The sequence below is a fragment of the Cygnus olor genome, chromosome 1 (genome assembly GCF_009769625.2).
Source record: "Cygnus olor isolate bCygOlo1 chromosome 1, bCygOlo1.pri.v2, whole genome shotgun sequence".
Taxonomy (NCBI): Eukaryota; Metazoa; Chordata; class Aves; order Anseriformes; family Anatidae; genus Cygnus; species Cygnus olor.
The window spans coordinates 154,672,119-154,694,429 of record NC_049169.1 but is presented as its reverse complement, the minus strand read 5'-3'; the positions used below and the strand labels follow the sequence as shown (position 1 = coordinate 154,694,429).

The 22,311-nt window shown below is 39.1% G+C and overlaps 1 protein-coding gene across 4 annotated transcripts in view; it reads right to left on the bottom strand.

The window, feature by feature from the left end:
• Nucleotides 1-22,311, bottom strand: part of ABCC4 (ATP binding cassette subfamily C member 4) — a 150,524-nt gene that overhangs the window by 125,428 nt on the left and 2,785 nt on the right. Inside the window, exons 2-8 of one of the 4 annotated variants that reach the window (XM_040538672.1) lie at nucleotides 12,812-12,922; nucleotides 10,476-10,596; nucleotides 9,731-9,808; nucleotides 9,584-9,634; nucleotides 5,871-5,960; nucleotides 5,263-5,426; nucleotides 1,654-1,779 (exon numbers count right to left, since the gene is read on the bottom strand). In XM_040538672.1, coding sequence (XP_040394606.1) covers nucleotides 1,654-1,779; nucleotides 5,263-5,426; nucleotides 5,871-5,960; nucleotides 9,584-9,634; nucleotides 9,731-9,808; nucleotides 10,476-10,596; nucleotides 12,812-12,922 — 741 coding nt within the window. Of the gene's footprint in view, nucleotides 1-1,653; nucleotides 1,780-5,262; nucleotides 5,427-5,870; nucleotides 5,961-9,583; nucleotides 9,809-10,475; nucleotides 10,597-10,653; nucleotides 10,717-12,811; nucleotides 12,923-22,311 lie in introns of those variants that run through there. The other 3 variants (XM_040538692.1, XM_040538662.1, XM_040538681.1) reach the window with 3 other exon arrangements.

Below are 22,311 nucleotides of genomic sequence, written 5' to 3'. Positions count from 1 at the left end.
CCTTCCACTTGGAATTATACACAAAGATTAGAAAGTCAAATTATGATTATAGCAGTTGAAGTACTGTCGGTTCTCCCTTACGGAGAGAAGGATGCATGATGTACTACTAGAAAACTAGTTAAGCAACTTTCACACTATACTTGCCAAATTGGCTGAATTGACAGACTTTCAAAGGATTTCAAAGGCATTTTTTCAGCTTAAGGGCTCGCAATCTCTGATCTCTTCCAGAGTACGGTGAAAGAACATTTGTACGTAAACTATTTGAATTGGGTCTAATTCAATTACTTCTACAATCCTGGATGAAACTCTTTTCCCACTCTCTAATAGTCCTTAATAATCCTCTCGCTATCTGTGGATAATCACCGAGCCCTTTGTGCTATTCTCTGTAAGTATCAGATAATTACAGCCCACCCATAGGCCGTATATGATATACTACACTGTCTTACGGCACCAAGTTGTATCAAAGGCGACTAATATGGACAGCCACAGGTAAAAACAACAACTGAGGAGTTCAGATGTCATCTTAACAACTACCAAGGGCCACTGTGGAAATACCGGGCAACGATCACGTGGATGAATTTAAGACTGCTAACAGTTTTCCACATTGCGCTGAAAGAAACAAAAGAGGGCTCGAGACGTGCTTTGGTAGAGCTCATTTCTCTCCATCATTAAATAGGAAACCTCTAATCCTAATGAGACATTGACTTTCATAATATGAATACTCCCACTGAAGTAGCTTTCAATAAACAAATATACTCTCTGGCTCCAAGCAAGACAGGGAAGCCTTCAAGCAATCAAGAGTATTCACTCGGCAGAGGATCCTATATATACTGAAGAAGAAGAAAGAGCATTCTGTGCGTGAGAATAAATGTCTCAGGGAACGTTAGCAAGTCTGCAAACCTGCACACGTATGTAAAGGAAAAAAAATCAATTAAAAAAAGGAACTCCAAATAAGTTAATAATAAACAAATGAAATCAAAGAATCTATGGCAGGATAACAACTCATACGTTGGAGAAAGACTTAACATGAAAACTAAGTGATAGGAAATACACACCTGAACTCCTGTCAAGTAAAAGAATAAATAGCTTTGAAAAACAAGTTTACGAGTACCTTTTATCCAGATTCTGACAGACCTCTAAAATGAAATGACTCCAGAGTCAGTTGGCCTTGCCAGCTGAACAACTAGAGAACTTCTGAGCTGCTTTCATTCTGCCCTCCACACTTTTCAGATGGTTTGAGCAATACTTCAAAATGCAGAAAGTGGAGTAGTATCTGAGGATGCTATTCACGTAGGACATAAAGTCAGATTACACGTATTTCTCAGAAGAGAGAAATACTTATTGGTTCCTTTCCATTTGTTTAGAGGACTGTGAGGATCTTCAGCTACAACTATTTTATTTATCAGTTGCTGTTCTTAATCAGAAATGTAAAAGGAAACATTAAAAAACACATTTTATAAATATCAAAGGATTTTTTCTTCTTCTGTCCCCTTAGGATATATTTTCATTCCTTCACTCTTGCTATAGAAAGTTTAAAAGTCCAAAAAAGTTCAAGGAAACTTCTCTCCACAGCACAGAATAATGCATTTATTGGCATGTAAAAAATGTAAACAGATATAGATCATAAACCAAGCTGTATTTTTCCAGGATTACCTTCTCAAACCACTCACAAGTTCCGCAAATGATTTTTCCCAAGCATACATCTTTATTATCTTCATGCCACTTATGACTTCATTCATGGTTCTAATCCTGACATCTGTAAATGCAGCTGTCTTGCTTCTGTAAATAGCAGAAAACAAAAATTCTCAGATTCTCAAAAGAAGAGACGCTATTTATAATCACATAACGCACTCATATTTAATTAAGTTTTTGCTCTTACTTCTAGAGGGTTCACATAACCACAATTCCATTAAAGAACCTTCCTAAAACAGTATCTTACAGATGACACGCAGCAGACAGATTTAATACATCTATCAGTATTCCTGGCATTCTCTATCCTCAGGGAACTGTCAGCTGATTCATTGTTCAGAATACTATGTCAGTTTGCAGCAACACATGGTATTCCTTAAACAACGTATTTTTGTATTAAAAAACACAATAATAAAACTGCCAAATACTAAATTTAGAACTAAATGAAAATTGAAAAAGTATTTTTTTTTAAATATTGTCATTTTCAAATTTCAAACTTATTCTCAAAAGGCTATCTTGATTTAGTTAAAGAAATTGGCCTTGGCTTGTGTCTTTTTAAGGTTAATTCTGCTTGAAGTAAAGACTACTTAGTAAGAGAGCACGAGCTATAATTTAGGAGAAAAAAAAAATCTAGATTTGTTAAGTAAAGAAATACTATTTAAGTGCAATTGCAAAAAATTGCAATTAATGCTGAATTCAATATATCTATTCTAATCTCACATTATGTTTGCACTGATAAACAAACTAGAATATATATATAATTAAATAACAAAGTCACAGTATTAATTAGGAAAAAGCATTGAAAGTTAGAAGCCATGTAATAAATGCATAAACCATGCTAATAAACCATATTACAATTCTGAATTCATTCACGTAGATAAACATACTTAGCACATAATGAGCTATCATAAGCTTTTTTTTTTAATAAAACTCTTTTTTTTCTGCTAAATTATTTGTATCTAATGAAACTTGAAGACCATATTAAAAAAGAAAAAATTAGCAAGCTCTTTCGAATGGCTTGCTTGGTTTTGTCAGTTTAATTTGTCCCCCATAAGGTTTCTCCGGTGCTCTGAAAAAGATAGCCACATTCAAAGCACGTCAGAAGAAAGTTTAAAATGACAAGCAGTCACCTGAAATTCTAACTTCTCAGCACCACTGATCTACAAATGTTGGGATGGCTAAATCAAAATATTAAGAAATATTCGTATAAGAAAACTGATAAGAAATAATGGAAATTAGTCCTAATATAATCAAGGCGTCTTGCTATGACTGAGGAAGATCAGTTACCCTAACCCAACCTTACTGGCATGGAACTAGAGTATCTTTTCTAAGATCTTTTTCTCCTCTTCTGATCATGTTTGACATGACTGTTCCACGTATTTTTCCTTAAAAAAAAAAAAAGAGCTTTAAATGAGAGCATTACAATTGCATGGCAAAGCACGCTAAGAGTTGAGTTCTTCTGAATATATAAAAAAAGGGTCTTCAATCCAACACTCGAACTATTTCTCAAATAATATAGCATGTCATGTGTATTTTGTACAACATCTGGTACTTGTGGAGGTAAAAGGAATACTGTATCATACCGTGTATACCATTCTACAGGATATTGGATCTATTTGTACAAACTCCTACAGCTAATGGAAGAAGCATCCGTATCATAAACTGGTGTGGACATGTGTTTATAATACCAGGTCACAAGTGCATTGCTGAATAACAGCACAAATTAGCTGCCATGCTGAGTGTGCCTGGATTTTAGCAAAAGCTTTAATCCTTAAATCACTTTTTCACAGAGTGATTTCTTAAATCCACGCAGATTCCCAGCAATTGTCATGTGAACATACAAATCATTACAAAGCTGGAATCCATTTCAGTTTTTCCATTAACTCCTTCTGCTCAGAGGGCATTTGTATTTCAAAAAGATACAAAGATCTGTGCACACATATGCAAGCAAATGCATATCCAGTTAACAAATTATTTCGCCTGCTCTGCATCCAATAAAGTGGCTGTAAATAAATGGGGAAAATCCCAAAGAATGTTACATTGCCACTGGCTAACTTTTAGAATACATACCTTATAGAAGAGATTTTTGCCACTTGTTGTTTGACCCTGGACAAGTCCCTTAATCTCTTTGTGCCTCAGTTTCCCATCTGTAAAATGGGGATAATAATGCTTACCACTTTGGAAGAGCACTTTGAACACCACTGATAAGGCACTCTTTAGGTGCTAAGTATTTTAATTGTTGACATAAAGCTAAAAAAAAACAAAACAAACCAAAAAAAGTGAAGTAGTTTTATACATATGCATGCACAGCACATATACAGTGAAAATGCATATGTAAGAATATATTGAAAGTGTTCTACAAACAGGTTTTATCATAAAAAATAAGAATTTGATGGAGAACACCGAATGACTCATTATTTGAGAAATAGCATGTGAGCATAGTAATTGACGACAGTGATTACAGAGGAAAATCTGTGAGTTGGTCTAATTTTGTAATTCTCAGTTCTCACTTCATACCTAGCCATGCAATGGCAACGCCAGTCTCAATACTTCTGGAAAACCTGTCTTGAAATACAACTTGAAAACAAACAAAGAAACAAACAAAAAAAACCTTACAGTAACTCACTAAGAAGTTTTACTTATCTGAAGAGCTAGAAGAAACCCACTCACCCTGAACAGAAAAGCAACAAAGATGCATAAAACTACAGAGCATATGAGTACCCGGTAAAGGAACATAAAAATATTTCCATTTAGATGCAAAAGGCTTTTCTAAAGTCAGGATGCAAGTAGAACATGATTAATTATACAAGAGAAGGAAATTTAAGAAGCCACAACATTGAAGATAATTCAATATTCCAACCTGAGTTAAGTCATTTTTTAAGGGGAAGTTACGGAAAAATCAATTAAATTTTCCTGACAATGGAAAACTACTGCAGACTCATTTTATATATATCCACAATCTGGAACCTTGTAGCTAGAAACCTCATAGCTGGCACTGAAAACATTGCCATAATTCTGTTCCTCCTTTCTCTCAGTTCCTTCTCCTTTTTCCTCTCTGCATCTTTGCCTTGGAGGAGAGAAAGCAAGATCTTTAAACACAAAACTTTCAGAGCTTTCCACTGCAACTCCTGTATCATCCCAGTAAGTCAAACTTAAGGCAGGACTGACATATTGCCTTTGTAGTAACTGCTCCTTAAGCATCAATGCAGGAAGGCAGAATTCAAGGATTTATGCAATTCTATGCCAAAAACCTACAAGGTAGATGCTAAAAAGCTACAAGGCAGCTACAGAAATAGCCCAACTCTTTAATACACTGGATGGGTAACAAGTGCCAGGTATTATCAGCATCTCTGGAGGAAAGTCCACTCCAAGTCCCTACACAGGGCTTCAGAAATTTCACATTAGTAACTATGAAAAACATTGACAGAAATAAAAGACAAAGCGCAAAACCTCACCAAATGGAAGCTGATCTCTGAGCTGTAAGATAACTCCATCTAGTCCTCAGCCAATCCAGTAGGCACATTTTCAAACCCAGGCCAGAAAATACCTACAATCCAACACATGCAACCTTACCTTAGGGAAGAAAAAAGCCTCCCGATGCAGGTTTGTATAGGAAGAAGAATAATCAGAACTGCCATTCCTGCGAGACATGATGGGCCTATTTCCATCCAGAGAAGTACTGTTACTGCTACAGCTTGAATTGGTCCAGCCCACAGGAAGTGCAAGAAAATTGTTACCTAGGCAAATACATGAGAAAACAAAAATCAGCTTTCAGTCTTAGCTAAAACATTAAATCCCAGTAACACGAAGCTGAGAAGGCACCTTTGCCTGCAGCAGGTGCTGAGGCATTCACTCAGAAGACCTGGTGGAAATTTTGAACCAGACTGACAGATTTGGTCTACATGGAGATGCCTAAGCTCCAGAAAGTAAGCAAATTACCACATTGACCTTCTTGTATCTACACGCACCAAATTTCTTTGAGCTCAGGAAAACAGCATGAGAGTATTAAACGGGCAAAAAGGAATGTTTTAAGTGAGTATTTCCTTTCCTATGATATTTGAGAAACAACGACAAGAAATGTTCGTAAGAAACACTTTATCATCAGCTGTAGACAAAAGCTCAAACCCCACTCACAACTTCTTCGGTTTCAGCCCCTTGGAAAGATCTGTAAAAATTCTTACCTGATCAAATTTGTTCACGTCATTTGATAGAAGATTTACTATTTGGCCAGTGGTAGTTTTTGCCATAGCTACGTTACTGAGACGAAGTGCCTAAAAAATGCGAAACAGTCTCAAATTGTCACAGCTTATACAGCACAGCACACTGATATACTTAGAAGACTCAATACACAAATACAACTCTGGGGCAAAAGGTTTTGCCTGAGAGTATCTGGGCACCATCAAAAAACCTTAGATAATGTGTTGGTTTGGTTAACATTCTGAACAAAGTCCTGAAGAAGGACATATTAAAAGACCTAGACAAGGAATGCAATAAATGCCATAAAAAACACTACCTTCACTTTTTCTGAAGTGAATAGAAGTGTGAAAATACCGACACAGCGAGTTATTAAAACTAAACAAAAGAGCTCGTAACTTTTCATTTACATTGCTCTCCCACCCACGTTATGAACAACAGCACAAAATTTGAACAGAAAACTCTACCCGAAGACCAAATTAAAATCAGGACAATGTTTGGCCACTCAAATAATTCTGTTTGAAGCAAGATTCCTGACCACTGCTTAATAACACTGCAAGCTGTCTTCTGTCTTTGTAAATCAGTTAATGTCCCTTTACAAAGTGTAAGCATTTCCCTTGTTAATAGCTCTTGTAAAATCCTAAAATTTCTGGATTGTATTAAATGAAGCACGTGTTATGAAAGGCCACAATAATAAATAAATACCAAACAGCTTCATAGGCTGATAAATAGGTTAATCAGTAGAAAATAGTATATGATTTAACAATATCCCCAAAAATATCTTATTTATAAATATGCAGTCTGAGCGTTACTGCAGAGATCCAAACTGAGATAGCTCAAAGACGTAGATCACTGCCTGCTTCCTTCTACACCTGCTACTAAGAAAACACAGCTTTGCAGTACAGTGAAATAACAAATGAAATGTGCTTCACTTATTCCTGGAACAGGAATAGTTCACTCCTCAAAAACATTTAGCCTTTTGTCGTGGCACACCTCTACTTTCCCTTTCCACTCCCCATGTTTTTCACTATGGCTTTGATCATAACACTTCCAAATTCACTCTGAACGTAAGGAGTACAGCTGAAGATTAATTAAAGCTAACACTTTTTAAAAAAGCAGCTGTAAATTGAATTTACATTTTATTTTATGTTTGCCAATTTTCTGTTTTCAGCACAAAGATCTGCTTCACTTTGTAAAGTTTACATATGGATGTGTTTCCCAGCAAGCAACCTTTCTCAAAGACAACAGGCTTTAATTATATGAACTAATGAGAGTTGTTTGTACTCTTTATGTCTTAGTTTAAACTCTATTCTTTCTTTCAGATGTAACTGTGCAGGCCCAATTTCAATTTTTTAACCATTCTTTCCCTTCTGCACTCCCATCTCAGTGTTTTTATCTCTCCCTGCCCTAAATTGTTAGGAAAAGGGGAAAAAGTGAACATAAAAAAGAATACAATAACTATTCAGTCAAGTAACTCCTGACACCTTTCTGGTTGCTTCCTGTCTCAACTACTTTGCAGCTTAAGCTGCTTTAGTGTTTATTCTGAACCTAGAAGAACTTGTACAATTTCAGTCTTCAAAAAAGTAATCAGCCTTCCATACACAGTCTTTGCTTTTAAAACACAAAATTGAGTCATGCAACAGATTCCATTTTCATCTCTTCCCATGTGCATCACCACTGTTTCTCACTGATGACAAAACATCTTGGGAGTTTGAATAAGGGCTTTTTGTAAATAAACTTTTAACTTTCTAGGAAACAAAAAAAAGTTAAGAATGACTAGCATCTGAAGTTCTGCATTAAGGATGCTCTCTCATCCATCCTACTCATCCTTGCAAATCCAGTATCCTATTTACAACAGCAATTAATGGTCACCACAAAAGTGCTGGCAAATTAGCATCCAGATTTTACTCAAAAGGATTTAGGAGGATAAAGAGAACGTATGACGTATCTATAAACCTCAGATAATGAAGACAACCAATTAGTAAGGTTTATCAATGTTCTGCCCGACCTCAGTCTTTATCCTCAGGAGTAAACGTTTATGAGATGAGAGGAGATTAATTTTCCATTTAATCACATCTCTCGAAATAAGGGTGCACATTATGAACACTTCTTTTCCAAGCTTCTAGGCTTCTAAGCTAATATCAACACTGCAACAAACAACACCGCTATGTACATATTTCATGAATTTCAAACTGTGTTGCGATAATCAGTTTAGTAAATTAATACCTTAGAGATATGTTTATGTACAAGAAAGCAGTGCGCCATGTTAGAGCTGAGTTCCCAGAGGTTAATTTCCAAGGTATCAGAAGAGGGAGGAGAATAAATATGTGCATGAAAAACAATCACCGCTTCCAGTGGGGCCGTTTCTACCCTCCCCACTTCACTGTTCTGCCCAAAAACTTCACATGACCTGCAGAAGCAGTCTAAGTGTTAGGTGGATGGCACCTATGTTTAGTGGCTAAAATAACATGGATTTTTTACATTCTAAATAAGCTTTACACTCCTGATCCTTCACTTAAACTTCTTTGCTGAGGCAAGCACTGGCAGGTCACTATCCCAGTAGCGCTAAAGCTGGAAGACAGGACGTGTTGTTCCCTTCCAGCATCCCCAGCAGGGACTTCTTGCTTAGAAGTGGAGACAGCCTCAGTGGCTTGGATGCTGCCAGCAGAGGGAAGAGGACATTTACAAATGGCTTGCGTGCTCCCCAGAGCACACCAAGGCCAGCATTTCATCCTGGATGTGGATCAACTCCTTCTCGTAGGGTAATATCCATAACTTCTGTTCCACTCAGCAGCCTCGGCCCCTTCTGTAGTGGAGGACAGCTATTTCTTGATCAGGGCACACAGGCAGGAAACAATACCACAGCTTACTGAACACAAGTACTTTCTCATACTTTACTGGCTTTACTGCAGGAATACAGTGCTCCCACAGCAAAACCAGTGAATGGTAATAAAAAAGCTCTTCCCTGTCTTACTTCTGAATTATTCTTCCCCCATTTTTCCTTCTTTCTTCCCTCTCAGGTAAGAGGGACGCTAAAGGGACCTGCCTGTGAAGAAGCATCCCCTGCAGCCTGGAGGGGGCAGCAGCAGTACTGCGTCTCACTGAACCGATCACAAGCACGCAGAGAGGGAGAAATCCCCCTAACCTGCGAAGTGCGCAGTTGATAAGCTCTGCAGCACTGCAGAATATAAATGAATCACACCACTGATTACAAGGGGGAGAAGATCAAACAGTGAAGCAATTCCCTGGCAACTAAGAGTGCTAAAGCAGATGGTGACAGCCAAGCACAAAGTCCTTCATGGGGAAGACACCGGAGGGCTGAGTGACTGTCAGCAGGAAGCAGGCAGGAGCCAGCATCTACTGGTCCTTCTGCCGTAGGCTGGCCACCTCCTGCTGCTCCAGCAATGGCAGGGCCTCTCTCCTGCAGCGCTAGCAGGTCAAAAATCAGCAGTTCCTCCTCGGGTTTAGGGCTAGTGTAATTTACCACCTTCACTACGAGGACTGAAGTGGTCATTCAGACACGGTATTAATGAAGAAGGAGCAGGAAAGCACGAGTTCATTTAAGACCAATGTATACTCACACGTGTTACATTTCTACAAACGAGTAATTTCACTGGAATTGCAGGAACAAATATAACAAACATATTTTTAGCCTTCTACCTCAAACGAAATAGCTGTCAAATGCCAAATGTTTGCTTACCTTCCGATAAATCATATGACACATAGCTACCCTCAGCTTCATGCCAGCCCGCTGTACGTGATAGAAGTATAAGTGGTGCATTATAGCGAGAATAAGTGTGCACACAGACAGAGCAGCTGCGTAGCAATATGCAAAATTCAAAGCTACCTCATCTGAGGGATCGTAGTTTTCAAAATAATTAATAATTTTTCCCAAAAATATTGGTTGAACTATTTTGAGGGTTTCCTAAAAGAGAAAGAAAGGAAAAAAGTATGAACAATTTCATATCATAACATGCTACCCAACTTGGTGCCTGGACAAATAAGAGTCAAGTTACTACTGCAAGTCGTACCCCGTAGTATTTTGTCTTTTTTAAGCTCCAGACCGTCAGGCCAATTTTTATGAACATGATATCCAAAACAAAAATGTTCCACATTAAAATTTAGATGAATCTTTAAAACGAACTCTCTCGATTACCAATAAAAACTTTGATGCTGTTAAACTTACATGAATATACACTACAGTAGCATTTTTAAAGATGACACGTTGTGTCCTTTACAACCACTTACACATAGCAAAAAAAAAAAACAAAACTTTTTCTACAGGACATCCCACTCAGACACATAAAATCCAGCCAAGCATTACGAAGCAAGTCAGATGGCTTGTAATGTCTCAGAAATATTGCACTGAAATCAGTTCTCTGTTCCAAGTCCATAATCCTGCCGTTACAAATCCCTTATTCAGTTTCAAAGAGCTGCAGCTCTGTTTTACTTTTGAGAGAGTATACAAACACTATGGATTCTCCAAACAGCCCAGCATCAAATCACTGCTATGGATCACACAATCTCGAGAGGCCAAATTGCACACCGCTGTTAGCTAACAAATGTGTTGTGTCACATTTTACACCACTTACCTCAATCATTGTGAAAATTCCAAAAACTAAATAGGATTTCCAGTAACAAAGAATAATCGCTTTTGTTAAATGGGGTGTTTTTCCTCTCTTTTTTGCTTTTTGCACCTCTTTATCCCAGTACCTGACAAATAAAAGGTAAACATGCTGGAGGACAGAAGTAAAACCATAAGGCAATTACCTGGAATAAAACAGTTTCAGACTTGCAGCAAGATTGCCATGATCACCTTTATACTCCACATTCCTTAAGAAATTAACAAGATAACAGGTAGTCATGTTTTCTCGTCCACATAAACACATTGCATTTAGTATTACAGGCCTATTTGTTCTCCTATAATTGCAAACAATTTGCCACTGTTGACTACTACTGCCTTTGATATATTTGCAGCTGATGAACCCTTTCTTTCTTTATTCTCCCCTCAGCTCAAACGGCCAGTCTTCTTCGTTAAGAGCCTGTCATTGTATGATCTCCAGACTAAGGACTGAACAGGGGCAGCATGGAGTACTTATAGGTTCTTGCTATAAGCTTTGCATGTCCCCAGAATGGTTGTGGTGCACAACCCTTTCTTGTCTCTATCACGTGCGTCCAGGAGGATGAGCAGATAAGGCACCAGAGCAAGAGGAGCAATCTGTAGCAGTTTACTCACTTCACACTCCCCACGGCTCTCTGAAAGCAAGGATTTTAACAGCAGAGTGGCAGAGACCTTTGTGTTACCATGTGCCTACCCACAAGTAGGACACAATCTGTTCACAGTAAAATCAAAGACAGGAATAACAAGCATGACTGTTCAGTTACATATGAACAAGTATAACCAGAACCTAAGAAGACTTCTTAAAGCACGCTGTTGTCAGACAAGATGTTCCCCCTTGTTTCTGGAGGCTAAGTATTTTCTGCCGGGCTCTCTGACCTTGCTAGCTTGAGGGCTGAAATAAGTCTAAGGTATGAAAGCCAAACTTATTATTTTGCAACACGACACGCAAGTTTGAAGCATGCAGTACAGATAAGAAAACATAACTGATTCATTTTTTTACTCTCTTTTTTTGTTAGAAGGATTATAGTTATTGTCTAAATTCTTCACAATCAGAACTGAATCTGCGTAGGTTCTGTTTGCTGGCCAGAGAAAAAAGGCTGCTTCCTTCAGTGGCTATTTATGAAATTATATTCTTTGCTTCTTGGCCAAGCGCACTAAAGAATAAAAAAGAACAAATTTTTTTTGGCATGCTGTATTTTCTACCATTTCCTGACTCATGGAAAGTGTGTGCTTTTACTGTAAGAATCACTGGAAAGTGTTCGTCTTCCTCTACAGTGAACTCCTTGAACCGCTTCAAGACACGTCCCTGGAGTTTGGCAAAGATCTCCTGCTAGAAAGATGTTAAAAGCAGCATTCCTATGAGTTTATCACCATCCCTCTTTCTTCAGCCACCTCAGTCAGAGCAGAGTGATGTAAGAACTGGTCATAACCTTTAGTTTCTGGATTCTCTTTGCTCCTTGAGCAGTCTCTCGTCTCAACCAAACTATTAGGAAAGTTGATTTGTTTTACATCCTTCAGCACAAAGGCAAGGCCACATTTTTATTAATATAAAGGCCACCCTCTTCACTACAAGAGATCTCTTCTTCTAATGATATTTAACAGAAGATTGTTTGATGACCAAAAATCTCTATTGCAAGGTTCAAGATAATTTACATAAATTATTATTCTTGGGAGATATTTCACTGTTAATAGAAAAGAGAGAGAGCCTCTTGGGTCCGTGATGACATGAACTAGTAAGCAGTCTACGAAAGGGTATTTTATTATAAAATAAAAACACTTCCTAGAAGCATGCTTTTAGATGTACATGACGTCCAAGGCATTTTATCCACTTTGCCAAAAAGTGGTATATCTTCAACAGATATATGTTTATGTACACATATAGAAAGGGTACACAGTTCTCATTCCAGTTTGTTCTCCAGAACAACAAAAATATTTTTCCTCACTTTTATAAAGAGCAGTTTTTAAAGTCTTCATAGCTATTCTTCCAAAGACCAGAAGACTTGGATTCATTTATTAAGGATTAGAGCAATAAGTTGATAAAAAATCTTCTTTTTCAAGCATTCTGCAAAGTGTCAAGACAAATTATAAATGATAATAATAGGAACAATCTAATGTCCCTTCATTATGTATGTAAAGAAATGAAAACACTTCCATGGTATAAGCTCTAAATGCTACTCCTAACTCTCCAGCATTTTTAACAGTAGACCTTGTTAAACTTTACAACAGCCTCTTCAAATTTTAGGCCATGAATTAAACCTCACCTTTACCATCTGAAATACAATGAAATGGAACAATGACTCTCCTTACCACTGCAACTCCTCTCCCAGCTTCTCTGAGGAATCTTCTGGCAGCACTTTATACATATCATCTTCTTCAAGTTTCCGTTTGTGGCCAATAATAAATAAGGGATTCAACCACCTGTTTAAATGCAAATTATTAACAAACTGATCAGCAGACCAGAAGAGTAATATCTTCACATGTTAATTTCATTCTTTTACCCCTTTCTTCCCTTCTCTTCTTGAGCATCCCTCAACATCCTCACATTTTACCTCATTTGCCTTCACAAAACCTAAGAAGTCACCCCCATTTTACAAACGTGAAAGCAAGGTCCTAAAGTTATTCAGACCCCACTATGCTCTACTTCCAGGCATCCAGGAGATGCATGGCAGAAAGAACAAAAGTGACAACACCGCCCATAAGATGGAGCAAAAGAGAATGACACCTGTGAAATATTCATGTCTTAATGGGAACAGGGCAGCTAGGGAAACTGCAGCTTGACACTTAGTTTGGATTTCTGAATATGGGATATTTAGTTTCCTAGAAAAAGTGTGAATTTTAGCTTTCATGCTTGTTCCCTTGAAGTATTTTCCAGGTAGGCAAACACAAACAGAACCAAGAGGTCAGGGATGGACCTGTTTTGGGAAAAAACACTTCTTGCACTCATGACAAGATATTTGTCTGATGTCGATTGCCTGTGAAAGTTCAGTTTCTGATGCCTAATTATTCCCTGACTTCACCAACACAATTTTTACAAGAGCACCTGGCGCAGTGTATGAAGTGTATTATTTTCTGGAAGGCATGCATGTGAGAATTCAAGGCTGTGATGGTTTACAATGAGGGCATTTATTTATTCCCAACCACAACAGTGGTTACGAATACTCATCAACTAGCTTTGCATTTCTTGCTCGGGCATGCTCCAATTTAATTTTGTACGCTGGCTTATGAGAAGTTTGTCATTTAGCGTTAGAGAGGGTGCCGGGGTAGGATGAATGCTAGAAGAGGGGAACCAGAGAGTTTCTTCCAAGGCAGAAGGGTCACAACAACCTTCTTCACAGGCCCCATGGCACGACTGTATGAGACAAATGGGATCAATAATGTTTCTCCTTCGCTACCCAGCATGTTAGCGCACAGTATTCATGTGACTCATCCAAGGATTAAATCTCTATCCCTAAAGTACCATCTTTGATGCTTAACAGCCCTTTTTGAACTCTTGGAAGGAGTACTGAGGATCTGTATCATATGAGAGCTGCTAAGTCCTCAGCGCACGTTAAATGTACAATTAGGAATAGAACGTACTTGTCAGACAAGCCTGCTGCGTAGACTGTATGGCCAATGCAGGATCAGGGCCCAAATCACTGCCACAACTTCTCTAAAGGTCCTGACCAAACTTCATGAAGATCCAGAGTTTCTGCCTGGTTTGACACAGATCTCTGCATCGAGACACATCAAATCTGGGGTTTGACACCGAGCGCCACTGAAAGAGCTCTTCTTTGGCCCCAGCTCCTGCTACCGACTACAGGTATGAAGAAAACATGAGGTAAACAACCTCAAGGTCATCACAACAGTTTCTGCCTGCTGGATGGGAGAGGCTTTATTTGCTCCAGGACAGCCACGGGAAACACCTGCAGATTTCAGCCAGCTCCTGTGGCTGATACCAAGCGTTTCTCCTCTTGCAGCATCAGTACCAGCTACAGCGTACTCCACGAACAAGCCAGAGGGCTGCTTTCTGACAGAGTGGGTTAGGGAGCACGTAACCTTCCCTGGATCCTTTAGCATCAGACCCATGATGAGGCTGCACTTTCAGGTAAATACAGAAAGACCACAGAAAGACTGTGACCCCACTTGAGAAGTGACTGATGAAACACAACAATCTCAAGGCTACAGGATTGCCAGAGGGTCCTAGCTTATCCTTTGGCCTTAAACTCTCCAAAAAACTTCCTGACGGTACCCATACCTCCTCTGAGCACGTATGATTTGTGGCAAATCCCTCCTCTCCCCCGACTCTACATGGTCCACATTAATTAAGTACTGTATGAGATTTAATATCCAAATTAAGTAGCAAATGGAGATAACAGTGGAGGGTAAAAACTGCCAAAATCTCAAGTTTTTCAGACTCTTAGTTCCACTCAGAAGTACCACAGATTCAGGGCTTCTTATATCTTTCCATTAGTTAAAACTATAATCTTGAAAACAATCGTATGTTGCACTATAACATCAATTTTAACATCTAAAAAGGCTACAAAAGCAACCCAGAGCGTGCAGAAACCCGTGGTAATTCATATTGTGACTCTTTTAATATTTAGGACAACATGGTGAAGACTCAGAAGTCCACAAGTTATGGTGGGATTAGGAAAAAAGCAGCTTAATAAAACAATAAGTAAATTAATTAATTAAAAATCAGCCGTTGCTGAGCTTCCCAGTGCCACAGTGCTTTCACTGTGCTTTCCTTGATGTGTCTCTAAAAGAGTTTCTGCCCAATGGAGCACCGAGCACGCAGCCAACACTTACACACTGAAACATAACTTTAGATGTTGGACAGGTGCAGCAGGGTAAGTCATAGTCTTGTGTTTTTGTGGTCTTGCTTTGATTCTTACCTCAACCTCAATTAAAACTTCACTTCCCAAAAGCCTCATAATTAACAGATGGATGATAATATTACTTTCTCAAGTCTGACTCCCTTCGTATAAATTGGAAAAATACCCAAAATCTTGCAGAAACCTAAAACAAACATCACTCTTCATCTGATCAAGTAAGGCACGGCTACGTACACTTCCTTCTTTTAATATGTAAATAAAGTTTATGGAATATCTACCAGAATCATTTCTACATTGTTCAAAACCCGTTTAAGTCCCTAAACATTTGTGATACATACCTTTGATTACACTTGCTTGCTCTCCCCCACAAACTATTGATCTTTAAGAGGTATTGCTAAAGAGGTCTTAAAAGTATGAAAGTTTTTAACAGTATGTTGTGTTACCGCAGACTATACTTGAAGATCTTTGGAAGACAGTTAAAACATTTTTCTTTTCAGATTACGCTTAGAGCTTGAACAGCTTTCAGCCCAAGAATGAGGTCTTCTATTTACCCACCACAGATTCTTGGTATGGCAAGAACAACCCAAGTTTCTCACTGATGTGTCCTACCTTCAAGCTGGAAGGCCTACTTTCAGACAGAAAACTTGACATTCATATTCAGTCATTAAAGGAAGAATTTCTATCAGGATGCAGCATACGAGGGCAGATTACACCATGTGGAATTCTCTATGCCGAGAGCAGAATTGAGCCCATTTTTTTTTCACACAGCCCGTGGTTACTCAAGTCACACGTTCCTAACAGGAAAACGAAACGGCCTCTTTCCTTGCCTGAAGGCTCAGTTAAATTAAGGAGTGCTGTAAGAGGACTGTTAAAGGAAGTCGGAAATAGAAGGCAATTGCCTACATAAAGAATATCCCTGCAACCTTAATAGTCCGATGTAGCCATAAAGGGAAGACCGCTCACTATAGTGGTGTATCTGTTCTTTCCAAAAAGATATTATCTAACATTGATCTCTTCAAAGACAGGAGGGAAAGGCCTGCAGAAAAGTCGAATCTGTCATGAACACAAAGTACACAAGCTACATTATTCTTTAATAAAAAAGCTTAAAAAAAAACAAAAACACAAACATTAAGACAACTTAGAGAAAGGAAGGGAATACATAGACAGCGATGCAAACTAGTTCCCTCATCCCAAGCCCATAAAACATACTCACTCCTAACGTACGGCCTGAAGAAAGATGCAATGTGGTGGGAAGGAAGAATTTGCACCTTAGCCTCACATTTCTGTATTCAGCTTATTCAACTTGAACAAAAATAGGTGTGTTTAGTCATCATCTTCAGTTTCAATGGGTACTTTCCTGTTTGCTAAATATTTTGAATAATTATTTGGTTCTGATATATCGGCCAAGCAGCACCTCCTTTTAGCCACTCTTTTGAAACACAGCGCGCACACGATGCCCTTCAAAGAGCACAGCCCAAATTTTTGCTAGCATAAACTACGCATAAAAATGGGAACACTTGGAAGAATCCTGAGTACCTTTTGTTCTGCAGGGAATGCCTCTGTTCTATCAAGACGATTAGCTGATCAAAGACATCAGCCTGGAAAGAAGCCCAGAATTGGTCCCTGTTACTGCCAGAATGCTGATGTCACCAGGCATACAGATTTTAAAAAAGGAAAATAAAAACCACTTGGCAACCTGGTGCAAACCCAAGAGACAGCCAACTGCAAAGCAGTAACTCGCTGCTCTGACCCCAAAAAGCCTTCCTCCTCTACAGCAGTACCTTGGGCACCGATAAAAATATAAAGCCATCCACTTCGGAACCGACAAAGACCATAACATAAACATTCACTTCCTGCATCCTCCTGCTCCTGGGCCCTGACATTACACGCCCTGTAACATTACAACACAGTCTACCAGCCACAGTTTACTTGGTTGTTCAGGAAAGCGCTATTTTTTTTTTACCAGCTGTAATTAGAACAACTACACCAGTACTTTGGAAAGACTCCACAGGGTCTGCAGAAAAAGCTAAGAAATAGTTTTCTAACCAGCGTAAGAGAAGTGAGATTCCAAGGGGAGGTATCGAGCTTCCTCACCAAGACAGCACAGCAGAAAACCAGGCCCTGCTATCCGAATGGCAGGGTTGTTATACAATCAGAATAGTCACGCTACTCTGCCCGATACATGAAATAAAACTTCCTAAATGAGAAAACTTCTACATTAGGCTTGCTAGCATCCCAAAAGAACGCCCTTTTAGACAAGGAAGAAATATTACTGGCAGTCAGACTAAACTAACAGGAGTGCCCAGTCCACCTGGTTCACTGACCCAGGGACGGGTCTTGCTGCACCCCTTGTCCCTCTTGCAAATGCTCAAAAATCAACATTTTCACACCACCAAACAAGGTTGTGGCCACCTGAAACCCATGGGTGTCAGCCACCCCCTCTGCCCAGGGCCCCCATTTCAGCCCAGCCCCAGTGACACCTCCGGCCAGGCCCAGGACCTACCTGCAGCCTTGTTTTCAGCCCCCTCTCAGACCGGCCGGGGCCCAGAGCTGCTGCACCCCCTCACTGCAGATGGACACCACTATTGACACCCCAGTTGGGGTACTGATGGGGGGTACAGTGAGGGGACTGCCAGGACAGGGGCACCCTCAGCTCCTACACCCCTCCTGCTGTCCCCCCACAGTCGCACCCAAGTCCATTGCCATGACATTATGGCACCCTCAGCTGCACAAGCCTAAGGTTTGGCTCTCACCAGTTTCACAAATGCCTTTCTTTCATCACTGGACAAGTTAGAAAACGGACCAAGTGGACTACTCTTCTGATTAAGCAATTCGGACTGAAATTACAAATAAAAGGAAAAAAAAAATGAAGTTGAACTTCTGGGTAATTTTACAGTGCCCAGTAAAAGCCACATCCTGTGTACTCTCACCAGCTAATTCCTTAAGGAGGTGGTTTACAAACTGCATTTTCCCCATTCCTCTTAAGCCTATTTGTGCATTACATTACAAGCATCATCTGTTTATACTCAACGTCCAGTTATTTTTCAAGAGTTGCACAGGAGAGTCTTTTGTTTACTCAAATTCTTCCACGGCACCAGGATTTCACCTTCTTGAGCAGCTTGGAAGCACTACTTCAACCACTAAGGTCCACAGGAACATGCGTTTCTCTCCCTTTAACAACACACTTTGGAGCCCTTTTTTTTTGGTTTAAAAAATGGTGTTTCCTCACGGGACCTTTTGATTACAAATCCACGTCACTCATCCTCCATAGCTTACCTCAGGTGCCTTTTTGTACTGATCATTACCCAACTTCATGAGGTGACTCCAGTAGGGCTACGTGCTTGCTCACAGTCCAGAGGAGCACTGTCAGGATGGGATGTACAGACAGAAGGACACACAGTCTTCAGTCATATTTTGCAGGAAATCACAAATGTTACCGCACCAACCGCACCATGTAATTTCTTTTTCTATGCTATCACTATTTCATATGCTCACCCATTCTCTTCAATAAATTGCCTTTTCCCACTTCCCCTTACCAAGGCAGACATCTACGTTGAATAAGGTACAAGAATAAATTCGGGTATTTCTTCAGGTGGTTTTCAACCACTGTGTTAGCCACAACCTCCCTCCCCTGCTTACTACAGCTTAAACAGTAGATTTTCTTTACAAAAGAAAAAAAATAGGAAAACACTGAAATTAATTCAAAGTCATGTTGATCCCCAAAAAACCTTTAAAGACTTCCAGTTCCAATGCCAGGCTGTATTAACCTTTGCTATTCAGCTTCATGTTGTCTTCTGCGTGGTTGCTTTTTCACAGCACAGTGTAAGCAGCTCAGCTGCTGAACATCCACTTACCGATGCTGACAGTATTTGATTGCACTTATTGCAGGCTATTTTCATGTTGTTCAGCTACACTGCCAGGTACGAAATATCTGATTACTGTAACATACTTCCTGAAACTCCATATGGCAAGAAGTATAAACAGAGTGAGGGACGTGAAAAAAGAAGAGAAAAAAAACAGGACACGCTGCCATGCTGTGGCTGCTATTTTCTGTAGAGCCTGGGAAGAGGGAATGGAAGGTAGCATTACCTTTAACTAGGACATTCCAATGAATTCAAATTATTCAAGTATTGCTTCCAAATCTGGCATCCGCATGCCAGGGAGAACATCAGATGTACCAAAAATTTGATAAAACGGTCTCAGGATTATGCCTTATAACAATAAATTTAAGTCCAAGCTATTTATTGAAGCAGGGCCTAAGTAGTTACACAGAGTGAACAAAGAGAGTTCATCAACTTAGCGGAAAAAAATTGGTCATCCAAACAAGTTTCTAACTTCATATTAACTATTGAAACAATTTAGTTGGAATGGGCAATGTCTTCACCATTTGAAAAATACAGCTGAAAACTGTTATTGCTCTGTTATATACACACATGTACGTACGTGCTTAACAGAAGAAAAAATCAACCACCACCACCAACAACAAACAACACAATCGATCTAACCCTGAAACCAAAGTTACTCAGAAGGTCTACAGTTGATCATAATGGTCTCTGATTTCAATTTCTGAAAGAAAACGCAAATGATGAAACCTAATGATGAATCAAATGATGAAACGTAATGGTAGCAATTTCTGTATTAGCTTCCTTTTTTACAAGTAATGGTAAGAGGGAGAATTAAAATCACTTGTGATTTACACTGATCTTACTAGTGGCTGGATGACACTGATACAAAAAAAAAAAAAAGACTACGCTTTTTGAGTTACCTGTCTCCTTCACTCTTAAGGCATTGAAGAATTTTCTAGAACTGAACCAAAAAAATCATTTTTGGAAAAAAAAAAAAAAAACAATACACAACAGTACAATGCGCTCCTATTTTTGATGTTTTGCAGGGATTACAGCAGGGACATTTTCTCAGAAATGGTACAGCATGCTTTACCTAGGTCATTTCAAAGGCAAATAGCTTCAGCACTTTGTTATACTTAAATTGTTCATCTAATTGCGTATCTAAACACAGATACTTACTGCAGATAGCAAATGCCAACATTCCTATATTGTGTACACACTTGCCATAGTTAACATAATCTACACATAAACTATGATTGTCAAGCAGTATTTTCTTCTTTATAATTCAGTTATCTTGCAATAAAACAAGCAAAACTTATAAATGGATGCAGTAGTTCAAAAAACTGATTCAAATGTGACTACAGATAAATTAATATCTAACAAGTGAACAAACAAGGCTTTTTTTTGTTAATAAATGATCCTCAGTCTTCTTTCAACTGGGAGGAAAAAAAGAGAAATAAGTCTGATTTCACTCTTTGGCTACTGAAAATGCATTTTCTGTTCATCTATACTGAAGATGCTTACATATTTGTTTAGAGTTCCCTACAGTACCACAACAGTCCTGCTAAAAACAAAAAAAAGCCATCTTCAACCAATAAATGAACTAAAAAATAGCTATCTCAGATCTTTTTAAAGTGGAAACTGATAGGAATTATTAACTTGTGGCATTCTGAGTGGAAATTCACCAGATGATAGGGAAGATACCACATACATCGCGAAGCCTGATGCTGTTTGATATTTTCATTTGTTACCTGCAGTAAACTTAAAATCCTCACAGGCAACGCTATTCAGCTGACACCGTAAGGTGTACCCATCTGTTTTAACAGCAGCATTGCCAGACCCCAGCTGGGCCTTCCTAGAAAGGCAATGCATTCCTCGTCTAACTTACCTCAATGCAAGGCAGGATATGCTTTTGAAGGGAGCCAAGTCCCAGGACTAAAATACAGGTGATGCCTACTCAGAGGCCCACCTGAAGCAGTCTGGGGCCCTCCTGACTCTCAGAGGAAGAACTTCAGAGAAGTGTGTAGCTATGTACACTGGTATAAGAGGGGTGCACGGCACGACTGTATTAGGTCAGACAAACAGCTACACATTGCGCAGCCATCGCCACAAAGCTGGGTACTTCCGTGTCTGTGCTTACCACATTCTGGTCATGCTTAAAACCAAAGATATGTTTTGTTTTTTTTTTTCTTCTCCCACTGTACTACAACTCAGACTGGTGAAGAGGCCATAGATGTTTGGTCATTTTCCCTAAAGCCCTTCCGTAGTAAGCCGAGAGCAATGTTGTCAGACACCAAAAGGTGTTAAAACAGTTACTTATTCCTTGGAACAGTAACTGTGCAGATGCCCTGGAAAAAGTTCTCAGTTGTGTCCCCGCAAGGCTGTGTCAGATAATTATTCTTATTAATACGTTTAACTGTAATTGTTAAAAATAAATTATAAGTATGTGAAATTTAACAGGATTTCACTTTCTTTTACTTCTCTAGACAAATACACTGGATTATCTTTTCGGGGTGTTCCAGCTTGCTCTCCCTTTCACATTATTAATGGCCTAAAATTTATCCAGCCTTTCAAAAATCTTGTTGTAGCATGTTTTATACCTTAATATTGAAGCGGACTCAATGCCTGAACAAAAGACTACCTAGAAGTCCAACTACTGTACAGCTAGAACTTCTCTGATAATTCAAGGGAGCAAATAATATACACGAATAAAAGTACACTAGCTACTTAATGAACATACGAACTCGAAGACAGGATAATAGTTAGAAAACAGAAATACCCTTACTGTACACAGTTATTGATTTCATAATCCTGAACCCCCACAGCAGGAAAAAAAAGATGTGAAAAGTGCTAGCCTCAACTTCATAAACTATGAAGTCTAAAGCATTTCAATCTCCAAACACTTTCCACAGCAGAATAGCCGTTTAAACACGAACAACGCTGAACTGAATTGCCTGTTTTTTTTAAGTCCCTCCAAGAAAGAAAACAAATCCTCCTATCAATCCTTCAAAGACCTAATTCTCACCAGCAAGCTGAGCCAGCAATAAAATAAATCACATAGATGAAGTAAATCAGAAATCTGTCTGAGTGCTGCTAACTATGTGACTAGCAGCCAGAGCTCCAAGAAGTCTGGTGAGCATGGGAACTT